Here is a 15,777-nt window from a genome sequence, read left to right on the forward strand (position 1 = left end):
GGCAAATAAATCAAAATTCTTTAAAACACTATTTGGGGCAACAATGTGTGGGCCAAAGCAAATACTTTTGTGGGCTATAACTGTCCCTTGGGCTGTTCAGCTGGGACATCTGATTTATGTAGAAATTCACCACTAACTGGTTTTGCTTCTTGTGGGAGGTCATTTTCACTCTCTAGGATTACATTTCTTCACTGATAAAGTGAGCTGCTTAAGCAAGCCCAGTGGTTTGCCTGTCATATCCCAAGAGGTCTCAGAGAAATTAGCTGTGTCACTGAGCGTGCAGCTACTTGTGCTGCTTGCTCAGAAGAAAAGTTCTTTAAAGAAAGAGTTCTGCTGCTAAGACAAAAAATAAAGGAAAAATAAAAAAACTACAATGAGAAAACTGCAAGAACGAAACCCAAACATTCTCAATAGGAGTGGATGATCTATACACTTTTTTTGAAAAGTAATTAAAAGTTTTGTCTCCAATTAGAGTTTCATCAAACACAACAAGAGAGAGAATTCAAAGTTTACAGTTGTCCTTCCTTATTTTTGTGAAATCCCACCTTTTTCTATTCTACTCTACAGAATCTAGGTGGGGAGTGAGCATTTGTGTGCACTTGACTTCCATTTCTCACAGCATTCTTGGGATATAGCAGAGAAAGCAGGTACATATTTATCTTGGAATCTTGCTGAAAACACAAGTAAACATTTAATAACTACTGTACAAAATCAGAAAGTGATATTCAAAGTCTTGTGAAAATGATGATTGCTAACATTTATTTAGAAATTTATGCATGCCAGGCAATTTGAATTTATTATCTCTGTCCCTTACCACTATCTTAAAACATGTGAGCCAAAGCCCCAAAGACTGGACTTCAATTCCTGTGGATGTGGAAACTGAGGCTGGGAGAGGTTAAATACCTTGCTCAAGGCTAATTAGTCTCTTAAGCACCACTGTCTGTAATATCCTGGTCAGTTACTAATATTTCCAAATATCATTAATTGCAGCAGAAATCCTAAGGCAAGCCCCATACTATAATCTTGCAATAGTAATTGAAAACATAGTATGGTTTTATAGTTTTATCCTTTTGACTTTGAGAAGATGGAATAAACCACAGAAAAATAAAACTCATTAGGAAATATAATTTGAGAACATATGTAAGGAGTCTTGAATTATAAACAAACAAAAATTAAAATTTATAAAACTCTTCTGAAGTGGAGGGAAAATAACTAGAATACATTCATGCATTATACTATGAATAATAGATTTGCTGCAGCAGATTACTTAATCAACATTTTAATAACTGGCAATTGTTCTAGTATTTAAGAGTCATAAATATCTCTATTAATAATGACACATACATTTGAGACTTCAGTTGATTATTATTCTTTTTTTTAGTTTTTGATTTTTAAAGTTTTATCCTGCCTATTTTTCAGGGAAGAAGACAGAATCATTTCTATAAGTGCTTAACACATGGAAGAATGTAGCAATAATGAACATAAATGTTAGTAGCAGATAAAACACATGATATCATTAGGCTCAATTTTAATCTTGCAAAGATCCAGTTAATAAAAAACTTACTACTTGATGCTTTTATGAGCATTGCCATGGAAATCTCTCTGGTTTTAATGCAGAACGATGATAATAAAATCTTACTTCATCTTCCATGGAGCTCTTCTATTTTTCTGGCTTTGAACATGGACAATAAAAGTGAAAAATAAAAAAATTAAATATTCATTTATCCTTATGCTTCTGACTTGTTATGTGGACAAATGCCACATGAGGGAGTGCTGGGACCTGGTAGAAAGAAAAATTAAAACCCACCTAATGCGTTCCAGGAATGCTCAGCATATTAGCAAATTCTTATTAAACTGTCAAAAAAAAGTTTTAAAAGAAATTCCTGCCCATGGATGCAATTAGAGGCTACCACACAGGATTTGATGGGCCATAAAACCATTAAATCTAAACACTTTCTTTTTGAGCCTAAAAGGCCAGAACATTCCAAAGTGAAGTTTGGGATTCAGCTATGATTTGACCACCTATTAAGGTGCAGGTGGAACAGATTGCAAAGTAACACAAAGAGCCATACAGACCCCAAAGAACTGAATTAGGGTGTAGGTGAGAGCTCTAGCTGTCGAATTTGCTGGATTTTCCAAGATTAAGTGATCAGCCATAAGATTGAGTGAAAGACCATTCAACAGGAAAATTGTCATTTCCTTTGCTCCAAACTCAAATGATGGATTTTTGAAAGTTTTAGTGATTTATATATTTATGTGTTGTATGAGGTGACAGAGGAGATATATGTTTCAGCGTACCTATTGGAAAATATTCCATTATTTTCAATTTTATCTAAACCAGGCAGAGCACCGGACTTGCTTTAACAGAAACTTTTGCTCTTTCTGAAGTGCAGTGCCTTACATGCACCAGGTATATTCAATGAACTGTTCATCAATGTCATTACTCCTCAAAATGGACCTTCACAGTCATTGTCACTGTCATTTGACAATGGAAGAGAAGGAAACACTTGAGCAACATTTAGTACTAGTCAATAGTGACCATAAGGTTTGAAGTTAGGTCTCTTTCACTCTGAAGTCTGACCTAGTTGTCTGTGTTTGTCCAATGTTTTGTCCATTTTGCTAAGAAGAAACAAAATTAGACAGGAATAAAGGAGAAATCATTCCCTAAGGCTTGGTCCAACTTACATTAGATAGTAAAAAAACAAAGAGAAAGATACCACAAAAAAAAACCCTAGTTCACACCATTTTTTCATTCATTATAGCTCAAATTCATGGTTTGGACCCATTATTCTTATAATCAAAAGTAGCAGATGGGACACACTTTGCATATACATATGCACACACATAACACATTACACATGCATATACACACACATATACACTCATATGTATGAAAAGATTATGGGCCTCATTTACATAGATACAGGTTTACTGTGCTAGGTTATATACAAATACTCCTTGAGTTCACAATGGGGTTGTGTCCTGATAAACCCATAATAAATTGAATATACTATTAAGTTGAAATTGATTTAATGCATCTAATCTACTGAACAAAATGGCTTAGCAATACAGTGCCCTGTAGAGTTTTGGTTGTTTACCCTCTTGGTGTTGTGACTGACTGGGATGGGTAGTCTCTGCTACTGCCCGCATTACAAGAGCATATCACAAGAGCATATCACTGACATATTGTTAGTTTAGGAAAAGTTCAAACATCAAAATCTGTTTCCTAATGAATGCGTGTTGTTCCTGTACCATCATAACATTAAAGCCACACATTGAACTATGGTGAGTTGAGTACTATCTATGTCTATGAAATGTAAAATTGATCTCTAAAATATTTCATAAAGGTCAAATTTTATTTTTATAAAAATGGATTCATTGTTGAAATCACTTTATAATGAGACAAAATTTGTTAATCAAACACACTTATTAAACATCAGTATGGTACACATATCTGATATCTCAGCACACCAGAGGCAGAAAGATTGTGAGTTCAAGATCACAATCAGGCTGGGCAACATGGAAGATTCTACCTCAAAAAGTCAGAACTGACCAAACAAATTAAGATACCTATTAAAAATGAGGTGGTATAATATCAAGGATTTTGCTCCAAAATTTAAGATACTAGGTAAGTTTCTTGAGAGGATTGAATTGCTTCTTTGAATTGTTAATGTGCCTTAGTACAGGACATTAAAACTTGGCAGTGCCAAGTCAGAGGTTCACATGTGTGTCCCAACACTGATGTCACTAAACTGTGGAAGGCTGATTGAAGTTGTCAAATGCAAACCTGATGCTACTCAAAACCATCATCAAAAGTCATCTCCCTTGTGGTGTGGTCCAAATATGCTAGTACCTGACAACTTAATCAGATGGGAGAATAATGACTGAGAAGCAAGTATCAGAGCTCATGCTTTAGTCTTTTGCAGTTCTGCCCCACAGATAAAGAGGAAGCAAAGCAGGGAGGTCTAAGATGTCACTGGGTCTAATTATTTGTTGGAAATATTTCTGTATAATAAAGAGGAGGTCTAGAGGTATAGTGGCAGTATGATCACTCATGATTATTCTAGTCTGGATTCAGACAATGGCTGCTCATAAAAGCACTGGAATGATTAAGTCTGGCTTCCTGTCATTTCATGAAAATGTTAAAATTGGTTAATTTCCCTAAATGGTAAATTAAGATTTGTTTGACCACTTCTAAGTATTTTAAACACAATTTGCTCTTCACTTAGATCGGGGACTTCAAGGCTTAATTTTTCTAGGTGATCTCAATTGTAATTTTAGAAGTGTATGCAACAATGTTAATTGTGTCTTTAGCAAACCTGTGCAAGGAGAAGTCCTATGTGACATAAGGCTGACACACACAATGGATGTCATGGTGCACATTTATGCAAACACTTCAGAATGTCAGACCTTGAGTTTAGAACTACACAACTGCTTTATACTTTGTCATTGCATATTTTCCCCATTACACAGTGACTTCCTGTGCAGATGACAAAATTCGTTTTCTCAACATAACTATTTTCAGTGCAGCTGTTTTGGTGACTAAGTTTTATAGGAGCTTTTTAATCAAATGTACCTTAAAAAACACAACAAAACCTTAGCCTTTTGAACAAATTACTTCTTTCTCTTCTCTTCTGCTCCCTTGTCTTTTAACAACATAATTTGGGAGACTCGATTCTCTTTTCCTATAAAAGACAGCTATTTAAAAAAAATAAAATCAAAAGAAAGAAAGAAAAAAATCAGTTGAATCCCAAAGTAGCACATTGCTTCATTTTTCTTCTGCTCCAATCTGAGTACATGATTTGTCCCACATGAATTAATATTCCAAATAATAGACATTAATGCCATGAATAAACATCTTCTCCTTTGTAGGGATGGGGTTGGTGGTGGATAAGGATGGACATCATTCTCAGATATAACTGCCTTTCGTGTCAAGTCTGACATGGTGAGTTGTAGTTTTACCTGATGACTCAGCATCCTATTTGTAGGATGGTTGAACCTGACATTAAACATTTGGAAGCTATTTCATAATTGGTAAGATGACTTCTCAGCTTTGAGTAACCTCTCTTTCATCTTCTGCCATTTTATTTTTATTTTGTTATTTGTTTTTCCTTCTAATCTAAAATCAAGGAAGTTGGACAAATCACAGATAAGTAAACTGATAAAATATACCTGATGACAGTTAAGTGTGCAAAGGGGTTGTCATTATAACAAAGGTTGTTTCTTGACTTTTAAACTAGTAAGAGTTGAACACATGAGCAAATATGGCAAGTGAGTCTTTGTCCTTCTCCAAAGGGCTACCAACAGAGAAGAAAGACATAGTCACCAGCAGGGCATGGCTGGCAATTGACAAGCCATGTGATATTCATTGCCCACCCTATCATAGCTGGTCAGTTTCTCCTCTCTTTTTCTCTCAGATCATATCTTTGGATGAGCATTACATATAGCCCATTAATTTAGATGAGTCCTTATGAAAGAAAGCATCTGTCTCATTATTCACAAAGAATGCTTTATAGATCAACAGTTTTGACACCACTCAGGAGCTTTTAAGAAACGCACAATCTCAGTCTCACTATAGACCAATCAGTCAGGATCTGACTGTGTCAGCGACCCCACATGATTCCTATGCACACCACAAAACAGTGTTAGAGGTAGCATGGGAAGAATTCTCTTCTGAAGACCCTCTAATTCTTCTGCTGATTTCAGGATGACTCCCAGGACAAAGCTGACAGTAGATAAAAGAGCTGTCTTCACAGTAATTATCAATTAAAGATCAGTCATTGACAGACTTAGCATCCAAATCCCTAAAATTTAACTGCACAATAGGTTTCCTGTCTTTACTACCCAACATTCAGTTTACCTGAATCAGAAATTAAAGCTTTCATTAAGGCTTGATATATAAAGAAACCCTGCCCAAATCCAGAAGCATTTTTCACCTACAGAGTATGGCTAGATACTGCCAGTTTGTGCTGTTCTGCAAAGCTATTACTCTGTCCCAGCCCATTTAAATCACTGGGCATTGGAGTTTGAAATTTGTATCAAGTCCAGAGGTAGCAGTATTCCTATCTGATGTGAATTGAAGTAAGTTTCCATAGTTGACTACTGATTCCATGGTGTAGGCAATTTAGCTAACTCTCTATTGAGTGGAGCCTACGGAGACAGAAGCACACTTACCTTATGCCAGGTATTGCAGACCCTTGAAGCACTTCCCCACCCTTGTGCATGTGATTTAATTTTAATAAGCTTTCTTGTGAGTGGGGCTGAGGATAACTTATATAAAACTAAAAGTACTAATGTTTTCCATTACCCTACAGCTCATTATTTGGGTTGTTTCCTTGTTATCGAGTTGCTTGAGTTCCTTATGTATTATGAGGTATAGCCCCTTATCAGATATATAGTTTGCAAATATTTTCTTTCCATCTATGGGTTGTCTCTTCTCTTGTTACTTGTTCCCTTTCCTGTGCTGAAGCTAGTTACTTTGGTGCAATTCCTTATAAAATTAAAAATAGAATTATTATATGATCCAGCAATCTCATTTCTGGGTAAACATTCAAAGGAATTGAAGTTGGTAGGTCAAAGATACATATGCACTCTAAAGTTCATTTCATCTTGAAATGAACTTGAAGTTCATTTCATCTATAATAGCCAAGATGTGGAATTGACCTAAGTGTCTATCAAATGAATGAATGAAGAAAATGTGGTATGGATACACAATGAAATACCATATAGCCTTTTAAAAGAAGGAAGCTCTGCCATTCTCTGCAACATGGATGGAATTGGTGGACATTACATTAAGAAATATAAACCAAGCACTTAAAAATAGACACTGTGCCATCTCAGTATATGTGAAATCTGAAAAAGTCAGTCTCATAGAAAAAGAGAGTAGGTGATTATCAAAAGGTGAGGGTAGGGAGAAAGAGATGGGAAAGATGTTGATCAGAGACTAAAAAGCCTAAGCTAGACTAGAGGGTGTTAGTGATCTGTTGAACTGTATGGCACCACCATTAACAGTAATGTGTTCTATATTCCAAAATTGCTAAAAAAGTGTTTTTGTTGTTATTGTTTTTGTGGGATTGGAGATTGAACCCAGGGCCTCCTGTACGCTAAGAAAACACCCCACTCAGTGGGTGGGTGTTTCCCCATATCTGAAGTGTAGATTTCTAATGTGCTTTCCAGAACAAATAAGTTGGATATGCTAATCAGCATGATTGAATTAATCCACAATGTGCACACAGATCAAAAATGACACGTTACTCCCCTAAATCAAAAAGCTTATTTATTAATTAAAAAACAAATAAGTAAATGTATTTAATAAAACCAGAAAACATTGCAAAGTAATGTTGACTTTGGAAAAGATTAATGAATAATGTTAGATGTCTTAGGTAAAATTATGAAAATTAAAAAAGTTATCTTGGACTTTTTCTTCCAAATAGTGTTGGACATTCTCACACCTAACCCTTTATGACTTCAGAGTTTAAACAGAAAACATCCACAACCTTGTCTCAATGCACTATCTAGCAATGCTCTAAAGAGGGCAGGACAACTGTGTTTAAAGGCATTGTGCAGATGGACTGTGCTTCTGGGATGGAAGGCTGGGATTATAGCCTGGTCCTGATTCTCATTCCCTTATACATCATCTCCGTTCTGCGATATCAGTCTTATCTCCCAGGTCATATAAGTAGCTTTATGTTTGATGCTTGTGACTTTACCAGTGTCTCCTTTAGTGAAGTGTGCATTAGTCCTTTGTGTTTTTCTTGTAATGGCATAATGTATTAGTGTTACCTCTATGTAAAGAAGAAAAGAAATGCCACATATCAAAGTCTGAATAAATTGAAAGCATCAAAAATTTTAGTCTATTCTTAGGTTGAGGAGAGAACTCAATAGCAGAGCACTTACCTAGCATGTGCAAAGTCCTGGGTTCATTCTTCAGCACCACAGAAAAAGAGAAACAAAAGTTGGGGTGTCCATTCTTGAAGATACATCAGGGATAATGACACATGAGAACAATGTTTGCTTGACAGTGTCTCTATATGTTTTACTTTGGATGTTTTCACTATTACAAAGGGAACTTCATCATTGGTAAGAGCCAAGCTTTGCCTGGTAATAGCACCCCAGCTGTGAGCTCCATTTGCAAGGCATTGCGGAAATGCAATTTTCAGTTACTACATGATGAGTAGCAACAATTTGGACTAGAAATGAAAGCTGACACGTGTCCTTTGTAGAAAGAAACCTGATGGTTCTTGCTTTTGGAAGTAGGAGGTCCAATATTCATACTTGCACAAGCAGTCAAAATGAAGGGGAATAAAAGGATTGAATACATCTGGGCCTTCAAGCACTACACTAGGATGACTCTGATTAGAACTTTTAAACAAATCCTGCTCATTCTAATTTATTAATAACATTTTTAAGATTATGATTTTTATCCCCACTGCAAGCTAGAAGGGTTTATCTTTATCTCTTTGGTGAAGTTGACATTTGAAATACTCAGCAACCAGCACATCAAAAGTCTTTGACACATTCAAAGTGATGCTGAGATGCGTCGCTCATGCTCTGACAAGTTTGGTGCCCCAGGTTTGCCAGGCATTAATGATTAAGTTGCTGGAGTATGGGAAGGTCTGAAGGTTCCTTGGGGAAAGAAGAAATTGATGACACATTAAGGAACCAAAGGCTGAGGTTATTTACCTCAGAGCTATGGCAACTTACATATTGCAATGGAGTTACTTCAATTTTCTTTTTCTTTTTTGGAGACAGGATCTTACTATTTATCCCAGGCTGACCTTGAACTTGTGATTTTCCTGCCTCAGCCTCCTGAGTGCTGAGATTACAGATATGAGCTACAATGCCCAGCTGTAGCTGAATATATAACAAGCATAACTGTCATACTGGTATGTGCCTACTTAATCCCAGATCTGTCCTTAGTTGAATAGGCAAAATTTTAATTGTCTCTCTGAATGGGCCTTGTAAAATCCCAAGTTTCTTTAGCTTATTGTACTGTGAAACTATATTGAAAATAGCGGGTGTGATTCATCAATAATTTTCCTTTATCATATTACATGGTCACAGTAAATGGTCACCACAGTGATCAGTAATATTTGTTCTAGGAGACATACTTATGCTTTTCCTCTGTTTTCTCTGGGGAGTAATATCTCGGCCTCAACAAATACTACATCAGTGCAGATGCTGATATTACCAGTACACCCAGGGGAGACGCTTGGATTAAATCACTAAATTACCAATATTTATTGCCTACAACTGAAAACAATGGTAACTTAGACTTTTGAGAATGCTGATTCCAAATTTTAACACTTATGATTTAACAATTGAAAAAGAAACACAGAACAGCAATAATTTCAGGAGACATTTGTATCAGAACAGGTAGACTCAGGAAATAGGTGGTACAGACTGTCCTTCCTTCTCTCTGGAAATTCACACTCCAGTGATTTGGGTAAAACATTTATAAAGGCTGACACCTTGCACATGTTAGATGGTTTGGGTGGTGTAGGTATTATTTGTGCATTGGTTTCTGGCATTTTGAGAATCTATTTTGTCTGTAGGTATTTCTTATGACTTCAAGGAAATATTTTTGCAAATTCTGATTTCCTCAGTGGCAGAGCTCCTAAGCCTGGGTGATGCTTTTATGTTAACTACAAAAAGATGACTTGTCATCAGAGGGATTCTCTTTGCTGGACCTCTCCCTCTGTACCAATAATAGGTTGTGGCCAAACTTTCCACTGGATTTCAAGATTCCATGTCTTCCCAAAGTGATTGGCCTGCTAACGTCTGTCGGAAACATGGCCAACCTAGTGTACTGGATGCCATGGTCCTGAAATATTGAGGAAGTGTATTCATCTCTGCTTGGTCCCAGAGAGACTTTTGGGCATCTAGGAATTCTAGAAAGATCATTGTCCTAGATATGTTGGATTTGTATGCCACTTGGCCGCCCATACATGTTGTGACTTAGTAAAATGTGTGTGGTTTTTATTTTTGGGAAATATTTTGCAAGTCATGAGATGCCATGATAGAAATTCTCAAAGGAACTCCTGGTGGTAGGGGAACAGGACAAATTAGTGGTCCATAGATGTGAAGATCTCCAGCTCACATCTTTTGAATGTTGTTAATGACCTGAGAACAAGCATGAAAATACCTTGAAAGGCATAGGGAAAAATGACAGAGAGGCTGAATTCAGCTATGATATATTGTAAGAACTATTGTAAATGTCACAATGTACCCCCAGTACAATAATATGATAATTAAGTATTAAAAAAAACCAAATCCCTTTTATTACTATTTGAGCTTAGACTTTTGCTATCAGCTGCTGCTATTTAAATGTTAAAGTGTGATCCAGCACTGGCAGCATCAGCATCATTTGGAAACTGGTTAGAAAGGAAAATTCTTGGACCCTATGTTGGACCTATAAAATCAGAAACTGTGGGTGGGACCCGGAAATCTGTTTTCATAAACCCTCCAGGAGATTTGGCTGCTGGCTAAAATTTGCAAGAGGAAGTTTTTAAACTTCTCAGTGTAGCTTGAAACAGTTTCTTACTTCCTTCTCCTCATTGTCCTATGAGAGTCACTTGAACAACTGCAGTTACTCCAATTTGTTACTTGGTGGACTCTCAGATAAAGCACATGACCCAGAGTCATAGTCAGTTTTAGATACTTATGATTTATCACATGAAATTTGTGTGTGTGTGTGTGTGTGTGTGTGTGTGTGTGTGTAAGTGGGGTTTGAACTGAGCCATGCCTCCAGCCCTTTTTGCTCTAATTATTTTTCAAACAGGGTCTCACTCTTTTTGCCCAGGCCTTGATCCTCCTATTTTATACTTCAGCTGGTAGGCACCACAATACCCAGATTTTTTCCATTGAGATGGGATCTGGTGAAATTTTTGGCTGGGCTGTCCTGGAACCGCAGATCCTCCCTATCTTAGCCTCCCAAATAGCTAGGCATCTACAGATTCAACTACCAGGATCTGACTAGCTTGGTATTCTTTATGTAGCCTGCAAACACTGTGTTAGTTTCTCCTCCACTAGTTTTATGACCTAGTTTTGGAGGAAAGCCTATGGTTTTTGCAAGTCCTCTAAGACAGTTGGTAGTTTTTCATTTATTTCCTTGTTTCTTGCTACCTTGCTGAAAATGATATGAGTCTACTTGAGATATCTAACATATACATTTTTAGGAAATTTTAAAGGAGGACATAAATGGCAGAATATATCTTAGTAAAAACTTTAAAAATGAAATTTAGAAAATTAAGGAGGAAGGAAAAATTAAACTCACAATTATCTCATCCATCAACATTTAGTTTAAGGTTCATACACCAATACTTAGAATTTTTTAAATGTGGAATTGTATTATACATGCTGTTTTGTACACTTTTTTCCTTCTTTAATATATCTGTACATCTTGAACATTTTTGCATATCTGTAAATATTCTTTTGTAATCATAATAGTCAGAGTTCTACAGAGAAACAAAACCAATGCTATCATTCCCTTTTTCTCTCAGTATAGACAGATACAGCTCTGTCCGTGTCTTTTTCTATCTACATAACTCTAGCTGTCCACCAATAAATTTTTTTGAAGGAACTGTCTTACATGACAATGGAGGTTGAATGAATATGAAATCTGCAGTTACCAGCAGACAGGTTGGATGGAGACCTAGTGAAAAATTGATGTTATAGATCAAGTTCAATGGTAGTCTTTTTCACAGAATTCTCTTTTCCTCTTACTTAGTAGAGGTCAGTCTTTTTTTTTTAATAAAAGTCTTCAACTGATTAGATGCAGCCAATTACACTATGGCAAGTAATATGCTTTGCTCAAAGCCTACTAACTGAAATAGTAATCTCATTTAAAAAAGAAAAGGTATAGGAAGGGGAATATGGTACAAAAACTGTATATGTATATATGGAAATGCAAAATTGATACCTGCTGAAACTATTCTGGGAATAGGGGGAGGGAGGGCATAAAGGAGAGCCTTGGATGGGATGAATTCAAATATGATATATTCGATACATTGTAAGAAGTTTTGTAAATGCCACAATGTACCCCCACCCAGCACAACAATAAAAACAATATTAAAAAATTTTAAAAATACCTTCACAGCAATACCCAAGTATCTGGGCTCAGTGGCCTCACCAAATTGACAGATAAAACCAACCATCACAATAATGCTATCTTTAATGGTTGTGTGCATTTCACTTTATATGTAAAGTATAATCAGTCCTGTCAGGTTGTTCTCAGTATTTCCACCCTTAGATAGAGCACATCTTTGGTTATTTCCTTGCTCTTCTTCAGGAGTAACAGACGCAGTATGTATTTTAACCGTTTGATTACACATTGTCAAATTGTCCTTTCAGAGGATCATGAACCACAACCTGAAGACTTGGGAGGAGGAGATATGCCAGGCCTTCCTTGATCACTTCCTTTCTTTCTCAGCCTGTCAGACCCTGGGAACTGGTATGATGCTGAGTTCCTGGGCCACCTCCTCAATTGAAGAAGTGGCAGAGGCTGGCCCTGAGGCACTTCGCTGGCTGCAACTGTACATCTACAAGGACCGGGAGGTCACCAAGCAGCTAGTGAAGCGAGCTGAGCACATGGGCTATAAAGCCATATTCGTGACTGCAGACACACCTTACCTGGGCAACCGCTTTGATGACGTGCGTAACAGGTTCAAGCTGCCACCACAACTCAGGTAACTGTGAGCACACAGTCCCCAAACTGGTGTGCTAATTCACTTTGCTCTTTCATGAGCCAACTTGAAAGACTTACTCTAGTTTCCAAGTAGTTATCATGAAGAATGAGATCTCTACAAAAACATTCATCTTAAAGTAGAGTTAAAAGGGATCTTGTCCAAGAATGATAGGCTCTGGGTCCTAGACATAGTGGAATTGGTAAATATTCATGTAATCTCTAGCAAATAACACCTCTTGATGGGTGTCATGTATTTAAGCCATGAAACAGAGGCAGGAATTGCTATACACTTGAAAACATCAACTACTTTTATGTATGAGAGTGTAATAGTGCTTTGAGAAGTATGAAAAATCATACAAATGGGAGATACTTAAGTTAGCCAAGGCAAAACTTTGTTATTGTGATCCTGGTACCTGATTTCTTTGTCAAAATGAAATATTCATCTTTAGATTTATTTATTTATTCATTTATGAATTTAATTTTATTCTTTTGGTTGTACTGGGTTTGAACTCAGGCTAGTTCAAACTAGTTAAGTTCTCTACTGCTTAAGCCACACCTCCAACCCTTTTAATTCTGGTTATTTTGGAAATGGGTCTCACAAACATTTTTGCATGGGCTGGCCTGGAACTATGATTCTCTTTTTTTGTTTTGTTTTTGCAGTACTGGGGTTTGAACTAAGGGCCTCCACTTTAAGCTACTCCACCAACCCTTTTTAAAAATTTTTTATTTTATTCCTGTTTTTTTTATTATTGTTGTACTGGGGGGTACCATGAGACATTTACAAAAGTTCTTAACAGTATATCATAGTTGAATTCACCCCTTCCAGCATTCTCCTTTTTCTCGTCTCTGCCCAAAGCTGAAATAGTTTCAGCAGGTCTCATTGGCATACATGTGTACATAATATTGCCCCATATTTACTCTCCTATACCCTTTCCTTTTATCCTTCTCCCTCCCACTGGTACAAAGTCCCCCACCAGGACCAGTTTTGCCTTCCTATTTTTTGTAAAAAAAAAAAGGTTTTGTTTGTTTAAGATAGCTATATAGGGAATTTCATTGTACTATTTTCATTTCGGTATTATAACCCGAATTGGTTCATCCCCAATTTCTTCATTCTACCTTAGTTCCCTTCTTATGGTGATGTCAACAGGTTTAAAAATTCTGTATTCATTCTTGTATACACCTTCTTGACTATATTCACCTTCTTGACTTCCTTCTTTTACCCTCCCTCTCATGTGTGTGACCTCCACTTAGTGTGACTTGTTTTTCACAATATTACTGTATTTGTATTGGGTCTATATTCCACATTTGAGAGAAAACTTGTGGCCTTTCTTTACTAACTTCACTTAAGATCATATTCTCCATTTCCATCCATTTACCTGCAAATGACAAAATTTCATTCATCTTTATGGCTGAACAAAATTCCATTGTCTATAAATACCACATTTTCCTAATCCATTCATTAGTACTGGGGTAAGCTGGCTGTTTCCATAGCTTAGGTATTGTGACTAATGTCGCAACAAACATGGATGTGCAGGTGTCTTTATTATAATCTGACTTACATTCTTTGGGGGATGTCCCTAGGTGTGGTATTGCTGGATAATGTGGCAGTTCTATTTTTAGTTTTTGGAGGAGCATCCATCCTGTTTCTATAGTGGTTTTCATTCCCACCAGCAGTGTATGAAGGTTTCTTTATCCTACATTCTCACCAACATTTGTTGTTTGTGTTCTTGATGATAGCCATTCTAACAGGTGTGAGCTACCTCAAAACCTTAATGTGGTTTTGATTTGCATTTCTTTTATGGCCAGGGATGTTGAGCATTTCATGTGCAAAGAGAATAGAAACAAAAACAAAAGCCCATGCCTTGCCAAATTCATCAGAAAGCAGAAGACCTCAAATTTTCCTAAAATACAATCTATATTTTAATTATTTCTCTATTTTGACTGTCTAATTTTTAAGGACTTCTAGAATAATTAGTTTCTCACTCTCTTTGCTTCTTACAGAAACTTTCCTCATTGTTTCTTTGGCTATTTAAAAAGCAATTTGCCATTAATTTTCTGCCTCTCCTTAATACCACTGCTATGAACAATAACAATAATAAAAGATGCAGCAGGATTTGTTTTTCTTTTGTTTGTTCTTTGCAGCTTAAATACTTTTTTGCGCTGGATAACAAAATGCATTTAACAAAAGTATTGAATTAAGTAAGTAGCGTGACATAGTTGTTAATTCTGCCTGGTACCTCTTGCTCCTTTGCTGTTGGGGCCACTCAGTGAGGATAGGGAAGGGTATTTGCTCCCCACTTTTCCTTTGCTCCTAGGTTTCTGCCCAGATGACGTGAAAGACCATGAAACAAAGACCCCTTTCAGCTGTCTGTGTGCACAGGAGTGGCCATGGCTCCTAGCTTGTCACAGCTCCTGTTTGAAGATGATCAGATAATGAGTAACACATTCAGGTTAGGGGGAACATGGGAAACGCCCCACAGCGGGGTACATCCCAGCCGCAGCCTGCACTGGTGTTTTCTAATCTGAGTGGCTTCAGGTCAGCTCCTCACTGGCCCAAACTCAGCAGAGCACACTGAGGGAAGGTCAAGGCTTCTGCCTGAGGCCACATACAGCCAAAAATGCTCATTTGTTACGATCTGATAGGAAATCAGTTTCTTTCCACAGCTGACCTGACTCATAGAAGGTGAAGCCTGCTTTTCAGATGTGAGGTTTGGCAGGCAAGGAAGGCAGGAAATCCAGAGGAGAATGAGTTGGTAAAGCAGTGGCTCCCTCTTGCTACTTCCTCTGCCCGGGTGGAGGGAAAAGTTCCTACTGTTGGCATCTGGGAGCAGTGAGAGTTCAGGCATTGGGTAATCTTCGCTTGGTCTATATGCAAAACCTATGTATGGGTGTATTTTATAAATGGCACAGAGGTTCCTGAAACTGAGATGGAGTGAGGAGAATGCTCTGGAAGAGGTGAGGTCACCACAGTGATTCTTGAAGCTTTTAGGCAAGGATCTTTGCTTTGGTCACACTCCTATGGAGATGGTTCATTTACCCTGGGCTAAGATTTAGCTCTTCAGTGCAGTGCCAGGCAGTATTAAAGAGAAGAA

At 37.2% G+C, this 15,777-nt stretch overlaps 1 protein-coding gene across 1 annotated transcript in view; it reads left to right on the forward strand.

Annotated features, from left to right (window-relative positions):
- Nucleotides 1-15,777, forward strand: part of Hao1 (hydroxyacid oxidase 1) — a 50,748-nt gene that overhangs the window by 11,371 nt on the left and 23,600 nt on the right. The window contains exon 3 of the mRNA XM_020184549.2: nt 12,431-12,686. Within this exon, the coding sequence (XP_020040138.1) occupies nt 12,431-12,686 (256 nt within the window). The remainder of the gene's footprint in view (nt 1-12,430; nt 12,687-15,777) is intronic.

This window comes from Castor canadensis, chromosome 5, assembly GCF_047511655.1.
Source record: "Castor canadensis chromosome 5, mCasCan1.hap1v2, whole genome shotgun sequence".
NCBI lineage: Eukaryota > Metazoa > Chordata > Mammalia > Rodentia > Castoridae > Castor > Castor canadensis.